At 52.1% G+C, this 23,326-nt stretch overlaps 10 protein-coding genes across 10 annotated transcripts; 3 read left to right on the forward strand and 7 right to left on the reverse strand.

The window, feature by feature from the left end:
- Positions 1-350: 350 nt before the first annotated feature.
- Positions 351-2,311, forward strand: SEPMUDRAFT_151654 (uncharacterized protein). The gene is made up of 2 exons (XM_016906958.1): positions 351-575; positions 650-2,311. The coding sequence occupies exons 1-2, from the start codon at positions 501-503 to the stop codon at positions 1,709-1,711; spliced, it is 1,137 nt and encodes a 378-aa protein (XP_016756790.1). The 5' UTR covers positions 351-500; the 3' UTR covers positions 1,712-2,311.
- Positions 2,312-3,113: 802 nt separating this feature from the next.
- SEPMUDRAFT_151655 (PLP-dependent transferase) lies at positions 3,114-5,952 on the forward strand. The gene is made up of 3 exons (XM_016906959.1): positions 3,114-4,599; positions 4,659-5,248; positions 5,316-5,952. The coding sequence occupies exons 1-2, from the start codon at positions 3,244-3,246 to the stop codon at positions 4,869-4,871; spliced, it is 1,569 nt and encodes a 522-aa protein (XP_016756792.1). The 5' UTR covers positions 3,114-3,243; the 3' UTR covers positions 4,872-5,248; positions 5,316-5,952.
- SEPMUDRAFT_92721 (cytochrome P450) lies at positions 3,114-5,952 on the reverse strand. Its single transcript, XM_016910591.1, has 3 exons — positions 5,316-5,952; positions 4,659-5,248; positions 3,114-4,599 (listed from the first exon to the last, which is right to left on the reverse strand). Exons 1-2 carry the CDS (start codon positions 5,851-5,853, stop codon positions 4,959-4,961), a joined length of 828 nt encoding a protein of 275 aa, XP_016756791.1. The 5' UTR covers positions 5,854-5,952; the 3' UTR covers positions 3,114-4,599; positions 4,659-4,958.
- Positions 5,953-6,006: 54 nt separating this feature from the next.
- SEPMUDRAFT_52660 (uncharacterized protein) lies at positions 6,007-6,734 on the reverse strand (the record flags this gene model as incomplete). The annotated part of the gene is made up of 3 exons (XM_016909238.1): positions 6,007-6,110; positions 6,165-6,364; positions 6,457-6,734. Coding segments are annotated over 3 exons (582 nt in total), but the record flags the coding sequence as incomplete, so codon positions are not given.
- Positions 6,735-8,531: 1,797 nt separating this feature from the next.
- Positions 8,532-12,070, reverse strand: SEPMUDRAFT_151656 (uncharacterized protein). Its single transcript, XM_016906960.1, has one exon. It carries the CDS (start codon positions 11,832-11,834, stop codon positions 8,877-8,879), a length of 2,958 nt encoding a protein of 985 aa, XP_016756794.1. The 5' UTR covers positions 11,835-12,070; the 3' UTR covers positions 8,532-8,876.
- Positions 12,071-12,289: 219 nt separating this feature from the next.
- SEPMUDRAFT_151657 (uncharacterized protein) lies at positions 12,290-13,838 on the reverse strand. The gene is made up of 2 exons (XM_016906961.1): positions 13,669-13,838; positions 12,290-13,587 (listed from the first exon to the last, which is right to left on the reverse strand). The coding sequence occupies exons 1-2, from the start codon at positions 13,821-13,823 to the stop codon at positions 12,417-12,419; spliced, it is 1,326 nt and encodes a 441-aa protein (XP_016756795.1). The 5' UTR covers positions 13,824-13,838; the 3' UTR covers positions 12,290-12,416.
- An 877-nt stretch (positions 13,839-14,715) lies between these two features.
- Positions 14,716-15,533, forward strand: SEPMUDRAFT_120584 (uncharacterized protein; the record flags this gene model as incomplete). Its single annotated transcript, XM_016901617.1, has 3 exons — positions 14,716-15,026; positions 15,118-15,188; positions 15,286-15,533. 3 exons carry the CDS (start codon positions 14,716-14,718, stop codon positions 15,531-15,533), a joined length of 630 nt encoding a protein of 209 aa, XP_016756796.1.
- A 619-nt stretch (positions 15,534-16,152) lies between these two features.
- Positions 16,153-17,282, reverse strand: SEPMUDRAFT_151658 (NADH-ubiquinone oxidoreductase 213 kDa subunit). The gene is made up of 4 exons (XM_016906962.1): positions 17,000-17,282; positions 16,798-16,917; positions 16,498-16,692; positions 16,153-16,434 (listed from the first exon to the last, which is right to left on the reverse strand). Exons 1-4 carry the CDS (start codon positions 17,217-17,219, stop codon positions 16,331-16,333), a joined length of 639 nt encoding a protein of 212 aa, XP_016756797.1. The 5' UTR covers positions 17,220-17,282; the 3' UTR covers positions 16,153-16,330.
- A 295-nt stretch (positions 17,283-17,577) lies between these two features.
- On the reverse strand, positions 17,578-18,779 carry SEPMUDRAFT_151659 (uncharacterized protein). The gene is made up of 2 exons (XM_016906963.1): positions 17,967-18,779; positions 17,578-17,894 (listed from the first exon to the last, which is right to left on the reverse strand). The coding sequence occupies exons 1-2, from the start codon at positions 18,352-18,354 to the stop codon at positions 17,647-17,649; spliced, it is 636 nt and encodes a 211-aa protein (XP_016756798.1). The 5' UTR covers positions 18,355-18,779; the 3' UTR covers positions 17,578-17,646.
- A 729-nt stretch (positions 18,780-19,508) lies between these two features.
- SEPMUDRAFT_151660 (AAA-domain-containing protein) lies at positions 19,509-22,638 on the reverse strand. The gene is made up of 2 exons (XM_016906964.1): positions 22,301-22,638; positions 19,509-22,225 (listed from the first exon to the last, which is right to left on the reverse strand). Exons 1-2 carry the CDS (start codon positions 22,388-22,390, stop codon positions 19,802-19,804), a joined length of 2,514 nt encoding a protein of 837 aa, XP_016756799.1. The 5' UTR covers positions 22,391-22,638; the 3' UTR covers positions 19,509-19,801.
- Between the last annotated feature and the right edge of the window lie 688 nt (positions 22,639-23,326).

The raw sequence follows: 23,326 nt of genomic DNA on the forward strand, positions 1-23,326 counted from the left end.
GGCTTCCATGTTGGCGCCAGGTCTCATCTGGCCTGGAGTCCAAGAATGTGAACGAAGAAGACCAATCGATTGGTTACACCGCGCAGTGTGTTTGTTACCATTCTTTCGGCCTTTTGCACTTGCAGGCACATTGGCATATCGCCAGCAACTTCCAAGTTGAGGCATACCTTTGTCGTTTAATAATTGTCGTCTGCTATAACAGCCCCGGCGGGCAAAGTCAAAATCCGTTCCATCGCCGATCTGAAAACGGAATCTCGAATCTGGTACGGCTGCTTCCACCACGAGCTTAACCAGACTTGCTGGCACATACCTGAACTCCTTGTCTGGCTCAGCAGACAACTCGCCTCTTCCGGCTGACATAGTGCACACCACCACGGTACCACCACCCTATCTGCTGCCTCGACAACAGTGCAGCGACATTGCTGCCTCAGCAAAACGAGCCACCTGAACGGGCCGTCCGAAAGGACTCCTCTCCCTCTGCTGATCAGCTGCCGGACATCATGGCGGCTATCACGAGGATAGAGCGGCCGGAAGATGTTGCGAGTAAAGTCTTGCGGAGAGTGCAGGTCTCCAAGGTGAGCGAGCGAGCATACGACAGTCGCTCCCAGCACAGTGAGAACAGTTCAGCTGACTGCCTAATCCTCCTCAGATGACCCGGACGCTGCAGGATCGTCTCGCACTGGCCAACGTCAAGATACAAAATGGCTGGCAGAACCTGAGCCTGGATGCCATTGAACCTCGAGTGGAAGAGCGTATGAGGAGGAAACGACCGGCGTCGAGCATCGATACCGCCTCCGACACTGCCTCCACCACCTCCAGTCGGCTGCACTCCAGCCATGGCCTGGCTTCGTCGCCCATCACCGAACCCTTCTTTTCCGACGACTTGCCAAGATCTGGTGGGAGCTTCAGACATAAGAGGGTCAAACCTGCAGAGTCACTACAACCTCCTGTGTCAGGCGCAGTGACGGGTCGACGGACAAGAGGCGCTGCTGCTCGTCAAGCTACATGGAAGAAGCGAGAGGGACTTCCGGAGTCTTCGCCTATTAAGCACACCAAGCACACCCGCGTTCAGTCCTCGACAACGAACCGAACGCACATATCACAGCTATCCTTCATCTCCGAAGGCTCTACTATTGCTGAAGATCCGCCGTCTCCCGAATTCAGCGAGGACGACGACGCCGATCTACCCATCACCAGCTTCCGCATCAACGCTTCGACTCGCATCACATCTTCACCACCACGGACACCTCCCCCACAGAGGCGCATCAGAAGCATTAATCAAGTGTCCTGGTCACGCACGCCAAAGGCGGATGACGATGGAGCAGATCTCCTCATGTATCTTGCTACATCTCCTTCTCCCGCCGTCGGCGCTTCCACCGCCAAGACGGTCATTCAGCCACCATCCACGCCGCCCTGCAAGTCCACACCTCTCCCCTCTTCACACATGACTCCCGGTACAGCCGGGAATGGCTTTCTCGGCTTTGGGCCACACACGCCTGGCGTCAAATTCGACTTTAGCGATTTCATCAACGTCACCCCATCACCTGCTCAAGGGCCATGGAACCGCACACCTGTCGCTGGCAGAACTCCTGGCGCCTCTGCTCGACGGAAGCTGGACTTTGATAAGCTCCTGCCACCTGTGACCAGTCCCACGATGACTCGCAGCAGTCGTAGTAACCCTCTGGGAATGGACCTGGGCGGAGACTTATGAGCATACCTAATTTCATGTGCACTGTTTTCTTATGTCGAAGCTCATGCTAGATGCTATGATACGATTCACGATGGTGCTCGAGACCAAAGACATGGAAGCACACCCGAAGACCATCCAGTCTTATGGCGCACGCACACACACGCACACGCACACACACACACACACAAACATTGCCGCATGCAACAATTACTGCAAACTCTAGCGAGCGACTCTTTTTTTTTCTGCTTTTCTGGCGCGAGTGTTCTGTTATGTTGGAAGGCGCACAAGGGCGGAATATATACCCACGAATGGACTGTCCTTGGTGACATGTACGCAACAAACGAGGAGGAGATGATGGTTGATGGACGATTTCACAGAATGGAGAGGGAAGATGCGTGGATGGGAATAGCAGTGCGCGGCTCCGTGGATCGGCGCAAAGGAAAAATTGGAGGGAAAATCCCTTCCGCTAATATGGAGGCGCGTGCGTGACGCGAACGCGTGAAAAGCTCGTGGGAAGGCGAAGGAACCTGGCAATGAGTGGGCACGACGGGAGTGCAGGGCAGAAGAGGGTAGGAGTGTGTTGCTAGTAGCGTTCGATAGCGATCGTAATGTGACAGAGGGCTTTATCTGATGTTGGTGCAGTGCAGCGTGAGATGGAGACCCAAAGGATGAGGCGTAGAGCACGCGGGAAAGACGCGCTGTTGTCGCGCACGCGCGCGCTCTTAGTTCGGTTCCCGAAAGTGGAGTAGCTCGCGGCGTTTTAGGGTTGAGAGCTGGTTGGTTGTGAGACAGACTCAGACAGTCGTATCAAATTGACTCGGATTCCAGAGCTACCTGGGATTACACCAAATGACGAATACGACGGAAACAGATTCTTTGCTTCTATTGCTAGGAGGTACATGTAGTATTGTTCCGTAACCATCGCGACAGTATGGACAGTAGGGACATGTGGAATGGAATGTACCTCAGGCATGCAATGCGAACCGGGCAGTCTACAGGACCACGACTATTTCGCTTCTTTCTCCTCGCGTGAGACTTGGCGTTGCCGTATAGGGGAACTAGGTGGCCGGGAGCCTCATGTTCGCGATTCAAACAGTACCTTAGTCAGCAAAATCGGTACTCGCTGTTGGTTGTAGGAGGTAGAACCCGTGGAATAGGCTGCAGAGACTTTGCCTTGTAATCATCAACTTTGTTACAGTACACTGGTCGATGATAGGCGGGTCCCCTTGTAGTACGCCTTCGAGAATGAGGTATACAGAACTTCAACTGCCATTATTGTTTCCGTTAACACGACGTTTGGTCTCCTTAGTCATCCCCTCTGAAACTGCCCTAACGAGTTAGTGCGCCCTCGTTTGTGCCGATACCCTCCTGTACCCTATGGATGACAGAAACCAAACGCCCCCATCATCACACAACCGAGTCGCAACGACCACCATACCAACCCGTCACCGCCCCCAATTTGACGACAGCGCATGGGCATGATGCGCGGGTGACCCCATCACTGAGAAAACCCTCAACATCGCATCCACCTCGCGCGTAGGCAGTTACTCCTGATGAATGCGACTCTGGCCAGCCTCTCCGGCGGCGACTTGCCCTCGTCTGCCCTGGCCTTCATCGACAACGCCGCCTCCTACCTGCAGCAAATTCCCGGCTCGGCCATTGTGGTCCGCTACATCCGATCTTCCTACCAGAATGACCCCGTCCGCAGCGCTGTCGAGCTGTTCCTGTTCATCTTCGCCGTGCGATATCTGCTGGCGCCAACCTACAGCACCAAGAGGAAAAAGAACGTGCCCCTGACGGAAGATGAGGTCGACGAGTTGGTGGAGGACTGGACCCCCGAGCCATTGGCGGGCGAGGAGACGGAATTCGAGAAACTCACCAACGAGAAATCGCCTGTCATCACTGGACCAGCCGGGCCCAAGGCGAAGCTGGCCAACGGCAGGACTGTCACCAACCTCGCCAGCTACAACCACTACAACTTTGCCGGCAATCAGGATCTTATGAGCAAGGCCGTCGCTACCGTGCGCACCTATGGTGTCGGTCCGTGCTCTCCGCCGGGCTTCTATGGCACACAGGACGTCCACATGAAGAGCGAGGCAGATATCGCGGCGCACATCGGAATGCCCGCAGCCATCATTTATGCCCAGAGTTTCTCCACTATCAGCAGCGTCATCCCGGCCTTCAGCAAGAGAGGCGATGTCATTGTGGCAGACAAGGCAGTCAACTATCCGATCCGAAAAGGGCTACAAATCTCGAGAAGTACCGTACACTGGTATGAGCACAACGATATGGAGGACTTGGAGCGAGTCCTCCAAAGAGTCGTCAAGCAGGGACAAGGCAAACCACTTACGAGGAGGTTCATTGTGACGGAAGGCTTGTTTGAGAATGTGGGCGACATGGTGGACATGCCGACTCTGATTGAGCTCAAGTTCAAGTACAAGTTCCGCATCATCTTGGATGAGACTTGGTCATATGGTATCCTGGGACGAACGGGCAAGGGAGTGACAGAACACCAGAACGTGGACCCTACCAATGTGGACATGATCATCGGCGGTCTCGCAGGAGCCATGTCGAGTGGCGGTGGCTTCTGCGCAGGAAACACCGAGATTGTGGAACATCAGCGACTTAGTGCGGCCGCGTATACATTCTCGGCCGCGCTGCCGGCTTTCCTGGCGACGACGGCATCCGAGACGGTGACGATGCTGCAGGAAGATCCACGACATATCGCCATGCTTCGGGAAAACATACTGGCCATGCGTGCACAGCTTGATCCACGAAGTGATTGGGTTCGTACACCCAGTGCACCAGAAAACCCAATCATGCTCCTCGTGTTGAAGGATCAGCATGTCCAAGAGCGGAACCTCAGTCGCGCTGAACAGGAGGCTCTGTTGCAGGATTGCGTAGACGAGGTATGCAATCGACCCATCTCCATGTGCGTCCATTTTTGTGTATACTGACGATGCTCTAGTGCCTCAACAATGGCGTACTCATCACGCGACTCAAGTCCATGCCCGGCGCTCTCGGTCTGGCGCCGAAAGATCTCGAAAAAGAATGGCAACCTCAGCCGGCTCTGAAGGTGTGCGTTACTGCTGGTCTGACGAAGAAGGAGACGGAGAAGGCCGGTATTGTCATCAGACATGCCATTACTACTGTGATGAAGAGTAGGAAGTGGCAGAGATAGTGAAGCTGCTGTATAATTGATGTAATAACTAAGACTTTGCACCACGGGCCATGAGCCATTGTCACCTCATCATATTCCCGCCTGACATTACACTCTTGGCGTCAATCGACAGGCAAAGTCATTCGCAGGAATATTGGCTGCTGTCATACCGGGAACGCCAGTGTCTGATGCATTTCCGGGATACAGAATCGTTCGAATCTGCCCATCGAGATCGATAATGTCCACGGTCTCCGCCTTGACGGGCTCGTGCAGCTCAAAGTCGCCGTCGGAGAAGGACAGACGTTTGTTCACCGATGGTTCCGAGAAATCAAACGTCTGGAACATCCTCGCGGCGAGCATACACAATTCCGCAATGGCAAAGTTGCGGCCGGGACATGCTGTTTCTCATGGTCAGGACACTTGCAACATCTCTTTCCGCATGGGTGGGAACACTACGACACTTACGACTTCTACCCAGACCAAAAGTCAAGTCATACTTGAGAAGCTGGTCGCCCTCGCCGACGAATCTGTGACCTTTCCAATATCGGACATCCGGACCATAGACGTCGGCATCCATCGCACACGCTTCTGCCATGGAGTGCAAGATATCGCCCGGCTGAAAGACATGATCCTCGATCCCCGGAAGCGTGCACGGTCTAATGACCGTCGCCGGTGTCCCCGTAAACACACACTGTCGAAACGTCTCGAAAAAGGCCGAGTAGAGATGCGGGGTGGCGACTTTGAAATTCACCTGTACCAAATCCTCTCCTTCCCCCAACGCATCGCACTCCTCTCGAATCACCTTGCACAGCGCCGGTGCCTGCGTCACATATACAAACAACCACCCCAGCGTCTCAGGCGTATTCGCCATAAACGCCACGACCATCATATTCAAAAATTTACTCCCCACGTCCGGTGGCGAACCCGCTGCCTCAAAGACGCGAACAATAGCTTTCATCTCCTCCGATGCACTCTCCAAGCCGCCGCGTTGATACCACGCCATTAATGTGTCGAAGAGTGCTTGTCGAGCTTTGCGTGTCCGACGACAGCCTGCTGTCAGCCGACTGCTCAGCCACAAGGGGAGAGGAAGGTTGAAACTCCAGTACAATTCCGATTGCTGCTCGGTGAAATCTTGCAGTAGCATTCTCGTGGCGTGGTGGTTGAGATCTGGGCCGAAAATGCTGATGCAGTTGACGTTGAAGCCGAGTCGGTACATGAGACTGTGGAGGGAGACTTTTTTGCTCTTTCCACCATCTTTCTCTCCTCCTTCTTGTTGGGAACAAGAAGAAGAAGAAGAAGAAGAAGAAGAAACACCCCCCTTGAACCTCTCAATCTCCTCAAATCCCACCCTTTGCGCCGTCTGCAACAACGTCACCAATTTCGACTTGGCCAATTTCCCATGTACCGTCTGATCTGCCGTGCGCACCGTCTCTTTGTATCGCGGATCCATGGTCGGGATTTCCCAGCCAGCATAATGAAACCAATCGAAGCCTGCTCGGTGATCGGTTTCTTGACTATTCACATACAACACGTCAACATCAACATCAACATTCCCCTCCTCAAATAACAAACAAATAAACCACACAGAGATTGATAGAATACTTACATGGCCCCCCGACTAAAAACATATTTAACAGCTTGATGATGCAACAACCAATAATTTGGCGCTTGCGAAAAAGGATCTTGAAGAAATTGAAATTTTCCTTGACCTGCTTCGAGGCTGAATTGGCGGTGGGATCGGAGGTATTTTCGCCATGTGTGCAGTCTGGAGAGGAATTTGGGGAGGCGGAAGAGGAGGATGTATGTGAGGAGGATGAGGATGAGGGGGGTGAGGATGAGTGGGAGGGGGAGGGAGGTGAAGGTAGTAGGGGAGAGGAGGGCCATGTCCTAAGAGGTTGAGAGTCGATTCAGTTGAGTAGGTGGAATCGAGTTGAAGATGGGGCGGTATAGGAGTAGTAGTAGGAGAGAGGGAGGAGTAGGAGTAAGTTCTCCGATTCACAAGTAATAAGTAAGCAACAAGTAGATAGGTATCCTAGTAGGGTAGTGAAGATAGTAACGATCAAGATGAAGTCGATCTCGCACCACCAACACACCACGCAAGTAGGTAAAGTAAGGTGAGTATATCCCGACTACACGTCCACCATTCAATTATTACTTTCCTCCTCCTCCCATTCCCTTCTTTTCCTCTCTTGCTATCACAGGTCATATCATATCCATATCAGCCAAACAGAAAACCCCCTCTATCGGCATCCCTCATTCACTCATCCATATCCATCCCCCTCCAACCAACCAACACATCACAAAACGCCCGCCGCGCCCTATCATCACCCATGTCCAAACTTTATACTATCTCCCGCCAACACAACAACAACAACAATCGTATGATTCATCCACGTGATTTCTTACTCTGCTGTAAGAGAGAGAGAGACAAATGATCGTATGTATGTACCGTAAGGTATGCATGACAAGGACAAAAAAACCCCATAATAAAGTTGAAGCATGCGTCGCCTTCGCCCTTCGGCATATCTTGGAAAGTTGCCCGCAGGCCCGTTCGATTCTTTCTTTTTTTTACTCGGTAAGGGAAGAAGGTAAGCAAGCTATTAACTAGGAGGATAGGGACTTTTGGGAGTGAAGGATTGGGATTGGATAGGTTTGGATTTGAGTGATAGGAATTGGTCATTGATTTTGATTTGTGTTTGGTTTGGTTTGGTTGTGTATACGGTACGTACCTGATAGATAAGCTGTACTTTGTTATTGTAGTCTGGGGATAGGATATATCTACGTACCTAGGTAGGTATATATATATATGTATTCCATCCAATGGTATTCATGATATAATGGTTGCAAGACAGGATGAGAGATCGGTCGGCCGGTCGGTCGGCAGGTTTCTGCCAACTCGTCGTACGGAGTTGAAGATTTCGTAGTTGATAGTCTTCCTTTAATAACGAGGGCGGAGATAATGATAAGGTCTTGGATATTGTTGTTGATGGTAGCGAGGGCGCTGCTGCTGCTGCCCTTAGACTCGTTGGAGGGGCGTATTGTAGCTAGATGATAGGTGCTGCTTATGCTGCGAGATGACGGGTTCGGTTTTGTTATCATCCTCCCCGTGCTGCTGTAATAGAGAAGAAGACATAGACTCTAAGAATATTGTACCGAAGGGTAGAAGGAGGGTAAAGGGAATAGCAACATTAACAAGAGTATTAGAGTAATATATATACAGAAAATATATAATGAATTCACTATAAGACATAAGCAAGAAGAAGAAAGAAGAATACTAGAGCCGTAGTATTTATATACTACAACCAAAGAAAGGCCTACCTATTTAGCAAATAGAAGCAGGTATATAGACAACCTTAAGGTATTGTAGAACATCTCCTACCTCCTACCTCCCTCCTAGAGTGTATCTACAGGTATAGATTTTTATTTTCTTGCAATAAGGCGTAGGAGGTAGCTACCTCCTAGGGCGCTACAGCTGGTTTCACTTACCTTAGGGCTAGTAATAGTTCCGTAAAGTGACTGTGTCGACACTCCTTACCTACCTAAAAGCATCGCTCGTAGAATGAATTTGGCCTACTTCTCCGTGCTTTCTCTATTAATCTCTGATGTGATGAGAAGAGAGAAGAGAGAAGCCTTTACAGCAGCAGCACATACGGCAGAAGGAAGTATCAAGTATCCATTTGAGCCCATTCTCTCCGAAGCGATGGTAGAGTGTCTATGCTAGTAGAGTGCTAAAGCGTAGCGAATGGAGCTTAACTATGCCATTTGGTCGCGTCTGGGCGCTCGAGCTTCTTCGGTGCCGGGGCGTGTCTGTGGATTGTGATTCAAGTCTGGAGACTGGCCTGGCCCAGCACAGAATATGAGGTCATTAGGAGGTACACTGTATAGCCGATGCTCGTCAGCCCATACTGTTGCTTGTGACTGCCACAACCTCACCGCCCATGTAACCTATCCTACCCTATCGACTCGATCCTGGGGAATCATCTTCTGCTTCTCCTTACCGTCACTCATACGCCGCCTCTGGTACATCTACAACCTTCCATGCCGAACCTTGAAAATCGCAACCTTGTCATCGTAAAATAAAATCTCCCTCAATCTCAACTTCGCCGCATGTCTCCCAAACTCGACCCCATCGGCTTCCGAATCCGTGTCATCTTCACTTTCCTCGCCATCACTCTCCGTATCGGCTGCCTCTTCGGCATCCAGATGGTCCACGTCGTCGTCGTCGTCCGCTTCATCGTCCACGTCCTCGTCATCCTCTGCCTCCGAAGCCTGCTGCTCCGCATCAATGGTCCCGCCAGACCCATACACGCCCAGATGCGACTCGTTCTTTCCCTTGTCGCCATCTCGCGTTTCCAGAATCTCAAAGCATTTATTCGCAATTCCCATGTAACACAGCTCGACCTCCGATCGGAGCGCCACAATATCGACCACTTGTAGTGCCAGTTCTCGCGCGTCCACATTCGGACCAGATACATGATTCGCCAAGAATGGAAGATATAGTGACCGGAGTTGCGGCACACTCGGTAGGTGTTGTAAGAAAAAGTGCCAATCGCGATAATCAATTGCCATGCCGAGCTCGCGGAGAGCAGGCATTCTGCCGCTGCACACGAATGCGAGGATCTCGCGAGGTAAGATCCATCGTCTCCATCGGTTAGAGTTGGTCGGCAGACCATCCGCGCCCTTCTCTGAGCTGTCAATCAGGATTTTCTGCAAGCTGTTCCGATGTCTTCGCAAGGGACCACGGTGGATTGCCTCGACTTGTACAGGCGAGTTATAGCTACGGGCTTCCTGTAAGAAAAGCACTTCCAGACTGTTCGGTGCGAGAGTCTCTTTGAGAAAACTGATGAGCGCCGGCGAGACCGTGTTGGTGTGTATTTTCTTGAGGCGGAGTTGGTATTGCATGTCTGCATCTGCCGGTGCAGGTTTGCTGGCTTTCTTCGACGACATGGTCGATGTTCGTCGAGGCGTCGGGTATACCGGTGATTTGGGTATAGGCGCAAACTGTTTGCGAAGCGTTTTCCACAGCTGTTCGTGGTTCGGACAGTATAGCAGTGTCAACGAAGTCAACGTGGTCCAGTTGATAGCTTTCTGTAGCACTGGGACCGAGATGGGCACGCGCTCGAGCTCCAAGCTGTCCAGTCGAAGCACATTGTCAAGCCATGGCTCTTGGAGGTCATCCAGAGAGTCGAGAGTGACTACATCGTGGGTCGCTAGAGGAGTGCTCACGGGTGGTGCTGTTGCTGTTGTTGTCGTTGTTGCGACGGCTTGCAGCGCCGTCTCGATTGCAGGGTCACTGCCGATTTCCAGCTCGCTTTCGAGCGATGCGCTGGGGGTGGTGAGTGGTGTCGACGATGATGGGTAGGAGACTGCGGGGGCCGTCTCCTCTGCTGGCACTGCTGCTGACATGACATCTTGCAAGCTCGACACACCCATGGTCTGAGCGATAGTGGTGCTTTCTGCAGAAGCAGAGATAGGAGACTCTGGGACGATCGCGCTGGCCCTGCTCGATCCACGACTGTGCCGCCTTCTTTCTGGTAACACGATCTTCGGTTTTCGCATGTCACACACGAATCCAGTGAGAGTGCCCATGACACCTCCCAGCCGCTTTTCGCCAATGGTCAGAGAGCCTGCGGTGGGATAATCTGGATCCACCTGCCGCAGCTGATCGCCTTCCCATACCGTGACCCAATCTTTTGTCATGGCGTGTCTCGCGATTCCCACACGGAGCTCTCGAAGCTTGTCCAAGGACTTGCCTATGAGCACCGCCATTTCGTCCAGATATTGCAGCTCATCGATATCGAGGACACTCAAACTCTTGAGTGCGGGCAACACTGAAAAGTTGGGATGCTCTACTCGGTCGAGCGCAGCAGGGTGCATCTGAGGCACGGGGACGGGACCCGGGATGGTCGCATGGAAGTGCGATGTGTGCATGGTATTCATACCGATGGTGGGCGGTGGAGGAGGGATGGGGCTCGCTTCGGCCGCAGGGCTGAGGGAGTTGTTGTGCCACCTAACCCACACCTTTTCCAGTTTGCACGGGCTTCGCTCTGTAGCACGATCTCCTAATGATGAAAGCGCGAGCCACACGTCTCGCAGGATCCCAGTAGGCATATCCCAAATGAATGTCTCGAGCGACCGCATACGCGCCACTGCCAATGCCACCAACGTTCCAAGCATCTTCCCACCCTCTTTCGTGATCAGGTACTCTTGGACCCAATCTGCCGGGCCATTCCCGAGCGAGAACTTCTTCGTGAAATGCGCGTAGTGGTTGCCTCGTCGTTTCCGTATGGCCGTCTCTGTCGCCTTTCCCTCGGTCTTGCTGTATCTGTTGTTCTGCGCATGCTGCCGTTGATCGGGCGCTTCGCCAAACACCTCCTCCGCCATGACCAGAGTCGCGAGTCCGTACGTGAGCGCATCGACCCCAGATCTGTGCTCGGACTGCGCGCTGCTGTCTGGCCAGACGATATCGAAACGTGAGTAGATGTGCGGAGTCGTGAGGTCGTGAAGAGCACTGTGACACAGCGCGAGCGAAGTGAGGTCGTTTGTATGTGTGACTTCTTTAATGATATCCTTAAGGATGTCCAGCGGCAGATCCAGCAGCTTCAGAGGCTTCTTCTTGGGCTTTTCAATAGCCACAGCCTCCTTGCCCTTGCCCTTGTACAGCCGACTGGAGCGCAGACGAGGACTGGGCATATCGGTCTCGTGGCAGTCCTCGTGGAAGCGCGAGCCAATACTCTTCATGTCCTTGGGGGTACCCGAATCGGGAGAAGCGCCGGCCATGGCGAGGGGCGACATGCTGTTGCTGCCGCTGCTCGCGGGCTTGAACACTTGGGAAGCAGTGATGGCACAGTGACTTGTTCCTCCTCCACCTCCTCCTCCACCACCTCCATGTCGCACGTCTTCCTCATATGCCAAGGGCGTCGAAGCTTCGCTGCTGGGTCCGGCGACAGCGGCAGAAGCAGGAAGAGTCTCCATTTGCTGCATGCGGATCGGTATCGCACAGCGAGCAAGTCCGTGGAGACTACGAGTCGTCGACGGGGGTTCTCGCTTGCTCTTCTCACTCGCTTCCCGTCACACCAAGTCTCCTCCCTGCAAGTCGGCGTGGCATGTGCGCCGAGGTAGAGATGTTGTGCGGTCGTGCGCGTCCGATGTGGTGGTGAGTAGCGACGACTGTGGTAAGGATGGTTTGAGATGTATCGATTCGTGCGGGTGGCTGGTCGCAACAACGACTGGGAGAGATGAACTGGCCTGGCGTTTGGTGTTCGAGACATAAATCAGCCGGGATCATGAGAACGACCCAGTGAGCCGTCGGCACTACTATAAACCTTATTTGATCTCACAAATCTTTGGTGTTACGACCGTGTTTCGACATGTCATTCGCGAACATGACTTCATCTGGCTGGAACAGCGTTGTATTCACTCACCATGGCAACCCACGGTGAGATCATTGATGTGAGGTCTTAAGATATGAGCTACTGGTACACTGCAGGAGTTTCTAACATTCTCCTCCCTCGTCACGAGGCAGTTCTGTGAAGTTCTGTCGATATAGGTATTCACGGGCCCCCATCACGAGAACCTGATGATCCAGCCATCTCCCTCGCGCTCGCCCTTTGCATTCAAACCGCCCCACACAACGATACCGTGTCCATCCGGCATAACATCATACCCAAAGAATGCACGAGGACCGGGATGGATCTTTCCTGTCCCAACCACCAAGTCTCCTGGTGGCTGTACCTCGACTTCAGCCCAGCTCTTCTCTCCTGAGCTGAATCCCAGTTTTTCACGAATGGCATCCTTAATTCTCGCAGGCTTGATTGCTTCCGATATGCTGAACGCGGGCTTCACTTCTGCACTGCTGGAAGGGATCTGATAGGTCCACGTATCGCTCCATTGTGATGGATCGTCGGTGTCTTCTGGAGTCATCGCTTCTGTCGTATTTGGAGTCTGCCGGGCGCCGAAGAAGTACAGCAGATAATTGCGGCCATAACCTGTGCTGATGGGCAGGGTTCCGCCGCCAATGCGAGGTCGAGGTCCTGGAGCAAGAGGGTTCGTGGGAAAGGAGACGGTGCTCCATGCTGTCTCCTTGTCTGCATTGACGTGGAGAGTTGCTTCGGCTTTTTCGTTTGGATGAAGATGGAGTGAGTGTACATCGCTGCTCATGTTATCTGTGCCGGCGATCAGGTACAGCACGCCATCCACGAGAGCAGCATTCCTCGTATTGACAGGTGCACTCGGTAACTGCGACCACGTCTTTTGTGCGTAGGAGAAGTGCCAGACATCGTGCAGAGCTTCTCCATGACCATCCACGCCTCCATACAGCACCAAGTTGTTGTTGAGTTCAAAGAGTCTGGCACCACTTCTCTGCACCGGAGTAGGGCCTTTTTCGGACTGGAGACTCTCCCAGGCCGACTTGCCTGTCACATATAACCAAATGATGGGCTCCTCATCGACCAGCGTTCCGTCTTGATCGGTACCTCCAAAGACAGCTACGCAGATATTGAAGTGTGTCGCCGCATGCCTCGTCCTCGCCTTGGGAACAGCCTGGCCTTCGACATCAGGTACCGCAGGCAAGACTGAATACTCTGGCTCGTACTGCGACTTTGCCTCTGATGGCCGATCTACCGTCACCGCATGGATGTCGTTGCTTGCCAGTTTTCCCGCGCCAGTTTCGCCCCCGAAGATATATGCTTTGTTCTTGACCACTGTGAGTGAGTGGTCCGAGCGTACGACCGAGAGCCTGTGGAGGATGTGATGAGCGTGGTGTACCTATGTATCCAGCATGTCCCCCATGATGAATTATATTGCAATACGAGCATACCTGGTGTCATCGTCGGTAGCTGTTGCGATCTGGACGAAGCTTGCTTTGAGAGGCAGTGTAGGTTTGGCGACTGCATAACCGGCCGCACCGACTTGTACGGTAGTTTCGGCGACTTCGTAGGCGATGACACCTCCAACAGCTGCTGCTTCAGCCATGTTCGCTAAATTTGTCTTGGGAAAAGGTGTTGTTTGCCAAGTAAAGTCTGGTCATGTCAGGTACAGTAAGGCAACAATGGTTGTGACAGGGATGTCCCGTCACGTCATGGCTGGTCACGCTGGTACCTCGTGAGGCTGTGTTCGTTTTGATACGTGCCTTGACTTAGTCATCCATCATCGACATCAGGTCATGTACAATACAATAAGCACCTCACTTGCAATACATACCTATCCGATATATACGCCAAGACGACCATCATCTACGAGAACGAACGATAACACGAAGTCCCGTATGATCTCCCTCGGACATGACTGATGACCTTGCTCATACAGGAGGAGGACATCCATATCCGACGATATCCCATCAAATGTCCTCTCTTCTGCCTCAGGTATTCGAACATCCTTCCACCTACTCCTTGCTCAATGCGCCAGGGGTCGAGAACTAACTTCCCCAATACGGTCGTGTGCACTGCTGCCGATTCCAGTAATAGCCTCCAGTCGGTGTACATGAAAGTAAGTCGTCTGTCAGCCTCTATACACTCTGCTACAAACGTGTCGGTGGAAACCAGTTTGGTTGACATGACATCCTGGTTCGGACTGGTGGCTATGCAGTGTAGTCTTGTGATCGAATGCAATGGATCTATGCGATGCTATTTTTCCCCTTCTCTCTCTATCTCTCCATCTTTCTCGCCGAGTGCCGTACGATATACGAATGCCAGATCGATCATAGTATACGACCGAGAGGACATATAAAGCGACACAATTGTCCTGTTCTGTCGAGCATAGAAACCATCCTTCTTTCCATCATCGACATATTAATACCACACAGAAGACCTCTCGCCATTGATACGTTCCACCTCCCACCAATCCAAGCCCCATCCCGCCCTCCACCATGCAGCTTCTTCAAGTTGTAGCGCTCTGCATGAGCATCGCAGCAACCAGCGTACACTCCGCCGCTGTACCCGGTACAGTAGTTGGCATAACACCACGAGACGCCTACGTGACCGAGGCGGACCTCCAACTGCGTCAATTGGAGAAACGAGATCTACCACCCTGCGGCAAGAAATGGGTGACTCCAGGAGGTCAAGACCCACCGCAAAATGTCATTGACGACGCGGGATACTGCATGTCCCACTCGTGTCCCAAGTATAAGAAAGGGTGGAAGCACGAGATTTGTGGATATAGATATGAGAATTGTATTCGGTTAGTATCCTACCTACCTGACCTCTCATCCATCAACCCATCCATCCATCCACCTCCTCCTCCTCCTCCCATGCTGAGATTTCCCCTACAGACTTGACGTCGGCGTAACCTTGAAAAACGACGGCTTCCACAAACAAGGCCACTGGTACGGTGAAGATGGAAGTAAGTCACCCTCCTCTCTCCCCCCTCAATCAACAAAAGCCCCACCCCTAGCTCCACCCAAACAAACCCCCTCGCTAACCCACCCACCCATCTCCAGCCCAACTCGTCGCCTTCCGCTACTGGCAAGAACAAGTCGTCTTCCGAGGTCCCAACGGCAGCGGAAAAGTATACCTCGCGCACGGCAGTACGTGGACATGCGTCAAAGGGCAGATGAATGCCTATTTGGAAGATGCTCACGAGACGCTGTATGGGAATTCGAAAGATAATTGGGATCAAGTTTGGGGAGGACCGTGTAAATGTTATTTTGATTTGAGTACGGATATGGGATTTTATGTGGCGCATTGAAGGAAGGAAGTGGAGTTAATTTGGGGTGTTTACAGTTGAGGTGAGGAACCTGTACGGAGTGGAAATGGTTAATGTTAAATGATGAGCAGGGATGGAGGGAAAGAGGAAGAGAAAGAGCAAGTAAGGAATGAAGGAATGAATGAATGGCTGAATGGATGCATGCATAGATAGTATCAACATAAATATAATGCATACATACATACAAATAGAATGATGATATGTAGTCAGATAGCTCCGAGGCGACTTTCACTGCCTGGTTACAGGTCATTAATGTCTGCTGCTAAGAATCCGAATGTCTCATAATTCTTAAATCTAATGGGACCACAGCAGATGTATACAATCAGACCAAAGAATACCTTAGGTAGCGCTGGTGTCATGTACAAAAGGTAGTCTGAAGCGCAGAGTTGATCTGGGTAGTGCCCATACATAGTCGAATGGTGATATGGGGCGCTTGACTACTGGTATAGATAGTTTGCTGTTGACAGGACCAGGCTTGCGATGTGATTTGGAGGCTTGTCTATTCGCATGTCTGATGCGGGTGTCAACAAGCAGAGCTTCAGATCAGGAGCGCAAAGCGACAGTGACTGCTGAGGAGTGCTGGGCGGGGCCGAATGTATCTCTGGAATCATGTCGATCTCCCGCTCCCGTAGTTATTAACTGAGTTGTGCAGGTGCTCACCGATCTTGACATTATCTTTGCACAAGTGAGAATCTGCGTTTGTGAGTATATATATACACGTTCGTCTGAGTGCTACCGAGCTCAGCTTTTTGGCGGTTTCCGTTGATCGCAGGGCTCGCTCATTGCGATTGACCCGGAACTGTGGGTGAATGTACGACATCAATGCCATAAGCCTCCTTCAGACGTGCCGCTCTCCGCTCGGCATAGCCTGGGGCGACGATACCTGCACATCATATCAATTAGTTCTATCCGCCCATTGTGCCACTCCTTAAGGAAGAAAGCTTACCTCTTCCCTCGCCCAGCTCATTGACAATCTCTCCGATATCCCTTCTCCTGTTCTTTCGCATATACTCTTTCCTCGCAACCTCATCAACGTCTGGATCAAGAGCTGCGCCCAACATGTGACCTCCGGTGTATTGGAAAGCAGCTATGATCACAGCAGTAGCTGTACCGTAGCCAAGAACTGCAGGCGCAGAACGGACTGTATCACACTCATCACACCAATCAGTAATCATCCCATCTTGCTATTTTCACCCTCTTGGTCTGTATTTTCGGAAGAAAGGAAGGCAAGAAGAAAGAAACGTACATCTCAACCCCAGCATGGCGCCCGCAAAAGCACCTCCAATGGCATAATTGTATGTATCTTCCTTCTGTCTCAAATTTGCCGAGGCGGATTTGAAGAATTCGTAGGCTCCTCCCATGGCAGCTATATTTACCCACTAGTATCAGCACAGAATTCCCTCTTTCCCCAAGAACCAAGCTCATTCATTCTCTGTTTTGTCACCCACCAAAAGTGGCCACCGTGCCCCCCGTCCTTGTGAAAACTCCCCAAGCGCCCACATTCTGCTTCGTCAAAGTGTTTTGTATGGCGGACACGAACGCTCCACCGGTTCCCGTCGTCAGCGTGGCTTTGATGGTGCTTCCGACGGCATCGCGCGGGTGGTATGAGTCTTCTTCGGTGTGGTTGCCTGTCAGCGCTTGGGCTGCGATGTGACCGGCTTCCTCCATTTCGAGGCCGAGAGGAGAGGACGTTATGGAGGAGAGACAGAGGGAGTGGGTGGTGTTGTCGATGGAGGAGTGCGCAAGTGGGAGGGAGGCTCAATGGTGCTGTCCTGTCCTGTCGGCGCCAACGATGCATCGGACGGGAAGAGCCGCCTCAGCTTTCCGTATGGACCTACCTTACACAACAACCTGAAAAACGAGTCTATTATGTTCATCTCCCAACACACTTGACAATAATGACTATCTCATAGAAAGAGGGTAGCCATTCAAACAAACGTCTTCTAACTCGCAAAACATATAGGAAGATGACCACGTAGAGACCCGCTGCAAGCTATATACCGAGAGACGCGTAGAGACAGATGTGCTTGGACGATTCTTAGAGGATTCTGCGCTATCCTACGGGAACTTGAGGGCCTGAATAACCACAACTCAACTACGGACGAACATAACACTCATAACTTTCAATTTCCTTTCGAGAGGGAGGAAAGTACACCAAGTTATCCTTCCAAGAGAACCTCACCTTCGAGCTATCCTCCTCCTCCGCATCCGAGCCCGAACTCGCCCCATAAAGACAACATTCGATCTTCTCAATCTGCTGAGGCGCAGCCGGCTCAGGAGTAGAAGTGATCAGGGTAGTGATTCTCGCTGAGAGAGGATGTAAGGGTAATAATGGTGAGTCGCCTAGAAAGAAAAACCATTTGAAATCAATAACCAGCACAAGGTAGGCAGCAATATGGATAGGGCAATACGAACGAGTAAAAACTTTCTTTCCTAGAGGCAACCATAGATGCAATGTCTCTATTTGATAGGCTACTGCACGCGCGTCGGTAGCGATGTTGGTCGGGCGAGTAAAGAGCACTCCTATGGAATTCTCTTGCACGTCGAAGTGCTGTCCTGTTGCTGTAACGTGCTGTGGCTCTAGGGTGTATTCTGGCGACGATGATAGACTGTCGATCTTTAATAGCTGCTGTTTCTGTTCTTGCTGTTGTCGCTGTTGCTGTTGCTGATAGTTGGATTCGTCGAAGAGAAGTCTGGAACTTCTTTGAGAAGGAATAATGGATCGACATTCAGACGGCGCAGTTGCGATGGCGAGAATGGTCGCAACCAGCGAGGTCGGAAGGGAGAAGGAGAAGAAATGCATCTCTTCGTATGAAATCCGTGTGATATCTCCGAGGGCAGAATTGCACCAGCAAAGAGTATCCGGTGTACGGTATGTGGTTTGCGCACGCAGGTAGGTATTGATAGATAGGTAGGCAGCAAAGTAGGGAGGTCAGTAGCAGGTAGGCTGATGTCTGTCGCGCTCAGCCAGTACCAGTACCAGTACTTGTAGTATTCGTAATGTATTGCGGAGTACCAAGAAGAAGTGGATAAAGTATCGTGCCGAGTCTCTCGGGGTGTCTTGCACGAACCACGGAATAGACGGCAATCCTCCTGGAGTGGAGTGAAAGTGAAATGCCTCTTCCTTTCCCTCCCTTTTCCCACCTCCTACGGGCCAAGGACTTGTCGATTGGATACCTACCTACTACCTGACTTCCAGGAGGCAGGTTGGATCGGTAGGTGCTTCTGCCAAACCAGGGGATTAGTCGGCTACGGCTCGATTAAGGTAGCCCGTGCCGTCCACGACTCCACGGAATGTTCAGCCACTTACGGAGATAAGGATGGCAGTAGGTCATGCTTAACGCCAGTTTGCAAAAAGACAACTTCAGGTAGACCAGTTGGCGCGAAGGACTTGGTCAAAACAATGAGAAGAAGAAAGTCTAAATACCTGTCTCAAACCAGATCAAACTGGGAACCACTTCTTGTCGCCGTCTGGGCATGTGACGATGTAACATCTGTGGCGCATACTTAAAAAAAAACCTATATGTGAGGCGTGTATGGAGAGACACCAGAGACCTTCTTCCCTGTAACTGTCCACGTACTACCATCTCTTGTGTGTGTGTAAGGCCAGGCGCGCGTTAGCATATACATATAGGTATAGGTAAGGTACAAGTACATGAGGTAGGTCAGGTAGGCAAGGGAAAATGCCGAATCGGCAGACTTCCGACTCCCCTCCCCCCTGTCGCTCTCTCGTCACTTGTTTGACCTGCGAGTGTGCAGACTATCTTGGAAGAGCCAAGAGGTCGGTAGATACCTTACGTGACCTAGGAATAGCCTGATGGGGATCCTCCTTGCACGACAGCCAAGAGAATGGCCCCTCCCCAGTGGCAAACAACCTCAAGGTACCCTACGCTACAAAGTTGCACAGCACCTCACCGTCTTGTTCCACCCACTATCGCCAAGCATATATGGAACAAAGACACCGACCAAGGACATCAGACTGTTGCCCTCGTCGAGCTGCTAACTCGTTTCCCAAATTCATCGTGGTATCTCAATGTAGTCAAGTTCAATCATACAAAGCGCTGCCGTCCTATCGCTCCACGCTCGTGGCCGTCTTGCTTCCACGCCTCCTGATGTGTACCGATGCTCCCTATACCGCCGTCCATGCCCACTTAGTGCTTCCCATCTGCGTCATGGGCAAGATGGGGGGGTGGGAAGCACAGTACCACTATGTATACCCAAGAGACTTAGGGTCTGATAGCAAGCACCATCTATCCTCCCCTCTCACCAAACTCCCTCGCCCAGTCCTCAAACTCCTTCAGTCCCTGCTTGCTGACTGAAGGACGAATGTTCACGAGAGATGCTTCGAAATCCTGCATCCCAATCGGTCGAATGTCTTCGGGTGACATGTGCAACAATTTCTCGCCCAAGGAACGCAAAGGACCCATAGCGGCATCCTTTGCAAGTGCCGTAATATCCGATCCCGAAAATCCGTCAGTGAGTGCAACCAACACTTGCAAATCTCCGTCTCGCAAGTTGTGCTTTTGAGCGGCGAGCAATGTGCGAAGCTGCTTCTCCCGCACCCAACCTTCCGGAAGTGGAATATATGCTCGTCGCACAAATCGTCGCCGCGCGGCTTCGTCAATCGCCCACGGCAAGTTGGTAGCAGCGAGGACCAGCACGCGAGAGGCATCACCATCGGTTGTCTCTCTTCCCGCAGCGGCCTTCTGTAGATCACTCCATTGAATCAGGAACTCCGTCTTGATCCTTCGGGTGGCCTCATGCTCACTGCTACCACCTCTAGACCCCAGCAGCGAATCAATCTCGTCCACGAAGATGATCGAGGGAGCCAGCTCTTTTGCTAACACAAACAAGGCTCGAACTAATTTTTCCGACTCGCCGAGAAACTTGCTGGTCAAGCTACTAGCTGAAATGGCGAAGAATATACTCTTGCTCTCTGTCGCCACTGCTCGAGCTAACATGGTTTTGCCAGTACCAGGGGGTCCAAACAGAAGCATGCCGCGCGCGGGTTCTCGAAGGCCCATAAACAGATCCGGACGCAAGAATGGGTATACCACAGTCTCCTTCAGAGCAGATTTAGCAATCTCCAGTCCCGCCACATCGTCCCAATGAACTTCGTCTCCTTGTATAACAATCTCGTTGAATATCTGCTTTGCGGCAGCCTCGTCAACGCCCTTGGGCAGCTTCTTCATGATCTGTTTGACGCGGGCTTCAAACGCATCTTTCTCGCTTGGTGTTCCAGGGTTATCAGAATCGCCCTCGGCATCATCTGTGGTGGGCGGTGTCATGGCCCGCGCCGGAACTGTCCTGCCTTCAATCTTCTTCTTGGTTGCATTGCGTTTCGGTACGGCATCAGGACTGCTGCTGAGATAACCAGCAGGTCCAGCTCGAGAATCCTGTCGAGCGCGACTGCTGAGCTGCGCCTGAACACTATCTAATTTCTGCCGTTCAATGGTCGCAGTAGCCCTACCGACTGCTTTTCGCGGAATCGTCGCAGCTTGACTAGACTCGATGATGCGATGGGCTTTTCTTGAGGCCGCCCCATCCGAGGCTGATCGCCCGTCACTTGGCTTCGAAGGGATCGGAGGCGGTGCTCTCTTAGCTATAGGTGGGTTGTTCGGGTACTCCTTCATATAAGAGAGTGATGTCGGCGGCATATCTGCCATGCTGCTCGGCGTGGCTGGGGGTTCACTAGCTGGGGTGGGCGGAGTGATTCTGTGGGGAGGCGGTGGAGGCGGCATGCTGGCAATGACTTCGTTGCTTGAGTCAAAGTTGGCAAACGGGTTCGAGGTGCCTCCATGTTGAAAGTCGGAAGGGCTTGGCGGGTGTACGTATGAATTGTCCGAGGCTTTATGAGCATCTTGTTGCGAAGAGTTTCCACGAACAAGAGTCCGTGTCAAGGGATCCCACGTGGTGATCGATTTGCTGGGTCCTGTAGCATTCGTGTTTTGCTGGGCTGGCTTTGTCCAGCTCAGAGCAGCCGCACTCGCTGCAGCGGGCTGAGGACGACTTCGCAGCGTAGTTGTCATCTTCGACGAGGACGACCTGCTTTCCTTGGCGTTGCCAGATCGCAGTGTCTTCAGCATGCCGTTCTTCTTCTCGGGACTCGGCGTCCTATCCCGAGGCCGATCACTGCTGCTCGCGTTTGCAGAAGGTGTCACGAGCGGGCTTGCTGCAGCTGGAGACTGCAGACTCATGTTACGCGGACTATCTTTTGCATGACTGCTCTTCTTGGTCGTGTACGAAGGTCGTGCAGGCTGGACGGGCGGTCTTCGCTCGGGCGTTGGTGGAGGTCGCGGGATGCTTGCATACGTCGCTGGAGGAACCGTGTTGTTTCCCAGCCAAGTCGTGCCTTGTCCATTGGAGTTGGTGCCCGTGGTGGTAGTTCTTTCCAGAGACTCCCGACTGCGGAAAAGACTCCCGTGACTGGGACCTGCCACGCCCGCAGCCTGTGCCTCCTTGTCCGCCTTTGCGGCCTCCAGTCTGCTCTTCTTCAAGGCCTCCAGCAAGTCCACTCGCTCTTTGCACTGCACCTCCATGGCCTTGAGGGAGTCGGCCAACGCCCTTTCCGTCTCGCTCTTTGGACTATAGTTGGAAGGCATCTTGTAGGCATTGTGGTAGTAGATCTGATCGAGCGCATTGCGCCAGGCGCGCAATGCCTCTGCCTCGTTGTTCTGCACTCGCCGTCATCAGTTGTCTGGTAAACAGAACACGGCTAGCGCAGCCTCATGGCTGCTACCACTACGCACCTGGCCCTCGAAGTAAATGGCTGTGGAGCAGATCAGATAGCACTCATCGTACGTCTTCTGCATCGAGTTCGCGGGTGCCTTTCGCATCATGGTGTTTGCGTGTTCGTTTCAGAGACGACACGTGCGATGGCGCTGCTGTCATCAGTATACCTTGGTACTTCTAGGTAGCAGAGCAGAACATAGCACAGGCAGTTGTTGGCTTTGAATGACGTGTGTTTTGGTGGTGGGACGTGCCAATCCTGGTCCCGTTCGGCTGGCGTCTCCCGATAAAATTAGATGCGATCGATACAGACTCCACCTCGCAATTGGGACAGGAAGAAGAAGAAAAGGTGTCTGTTCTGGAGGAAGAAACAGATGTTGATGGCAAACGTTACAGGCGATAATAGCTGGAGCCTGTGATCAGTACGATGCGTTGTCAGAAGACTTGAGAGGCCGCGTGCCGGCGCCGCCCTTTCACGAGCTTATCTGATTCACAAAGACAGGCAGTTAAGGTATAGTACATGTTCCAGAGTATGACACTTTGAATCCCTATGCTGTCGGAGAGGTCGAATAATACTTTACAACCAGCGGCTAGGTGCGATCGTGAAGAAACCAGGAGCGAGTAGCTTTTGCTTATATTGGCCATAGGGCGACTAGGTATATATACCTTGGATATAAAACCTCTACAGGCTGCTGTGAAGCCTAAAGCAGGCAGCGAAGTAACTGTATAGCACTCGGCAAAGACTTCCTCGTATTCGTAACAGATTTTCTATACTCCTAGGGGCCCTTCTATATATGGCTCTTTACCTCTATACTATAGAGCAAAGGCACGACTAACAGGTGCTGTACCTACTATAACTCTTGAGAGGCTCGATGCGTACCAGGTAAGTAAATGTATCTGTCGAAAGAACTTATATACTTATCCCCCATATACAGTCTTCAGAACTTGTACAATAGATCATATTTGCTCTTCTCCTCCCTTCCTTCGCTCACAGCTGCCATACTACCTAGGTACCTCCTAGGTATAGAGCTGTAGGGGCGCAACAC

This window comes from Sphaerulina musiva, assembly GCF_000320565.1.
Source record: "Sphaerulina musiva SO2202 unplaced genomic scaffold SEPMUscaffold_11, whole genome shotgun sequence".
In the NCBI taxonomy this organism is placed as follows: Eukaryota; Fungi; Ascomycota; class Dothideomycetes; order Mycosphaerellales; family Mycosphaerellaceae; genus Sphaerulina; species Sphaerulina musiva.

Coding starts and splice junctions, on each gene's coding strand:
- SEPMUDRAFT_151654 (XM_016906958.1), top strand. CDS start 501: ATGGCGGCTATCACGAGGATAGAGCGGCCGGAAGATGTTGCGAGTAAA. Junction 576..649: donor GGAGAGTGCAGGTCTCCAAG/GTGAGCGAGCGA, acceptor AATCCTCCTCAG/ATGACCCGGACGCTGCAGGA.
- SEPMUDRAFT_151655 (XM_016906959.1), top strand. CDS start 3,244: ATGAATGCGACTCTGGCCAGCCTCTCCGGCGGCGACTTGCCCTCGTCT. Junction 4,600..4,658: donor TGCAGGATTGCGTAGACGAG/GTATGCAATCGA, acceptor ACGATGCTCTAG/TGCCTCAACAATGGCGTACT.
- SEPMUDRAFT_92721 (XM_016910591.1), bottom strand. CDS start 5,853: ATGGCGTGGTATCAACGCGGCGGCTTGGAGAGTGCATCGGAGGAGATG. Junction 5,249..5,315: donor TTTTGGTCTGGGTAGAAGTC/GTAAGTGTCGTA, acceptor CATGAGAAACAG/CATGTCCCGGCCGCAACTTT.
- SEPMUDRAFT_151656 (XM_016906960.1), bottom strand. CDS start 11,834: ATGCAGCAAATGGAGACTCTTCCTGCTTCTGCCGCTGTCGCCGGACCC.
- SEPMUDRAFT_151657 (XM_016906961.1), bottom strand. CDS start 13,823: ATGGCTGAAGCAGCAGCTGTTGGAGGTGTCATCGCCTACGAAGTCGCC. Junction 13,588..13,668: donor GCTACCGACGATGACACCAG/GTATGCTCGTAT, acceptor CATCCTCCACAG/GCTCTCGGTCGTACGCTCGG.
- SEPMUDRAFT_151658 (XM_016906962.1), bottom strand. CDS start 17,219: ATGGAGGAAGCCGGTCACATCGCAGCCCAAGCGCTGACAGGCAACCAC. Junction 16,918..16,999: donor GGGCACGGTGGCCACTTTTG/GTGGGTGACAAA, acceptor GGGTAAATATAG/CTGCCATGGGAGGAGCCTAC. Junction 16,435..16,497: donor TGAGCTGGGCGAGGGAAGAG/GTAAGCTTTCTT, acceptor TATGATGTGCAG/GTATCGTCGCCCCAGGCTAT.
- SEPMUDRAFT_151659 (XM_016906963.1), bottom strand. CDS start 18,354: ATGCATTTCTTCTCCTTCTCCCTTCCGACCTCGCTGGTTGCGACCATT. Junction 17,895..17,966: donor AGGAAAGAAAGTTTTTACTC/GTTCGTATTGCC, acceptor TTTTCTTTCTAG/GCGACTCACCATTATTACCC.
- SEPMUDRAFT_151660 (XM_016906964.1), bottom strand. CDS start 22,390: ATGATGCGAAAGGCACCCGCGAACTCGATGCAGAAGACGTACGATGAG. Junction 22,226..22,300: donor CCATTTACTTCGAGGGCCAG/GTGCGTAGTGGT, acceptor CGGCGAGTGCAG/AACAACGAGGCAGAGGCATT.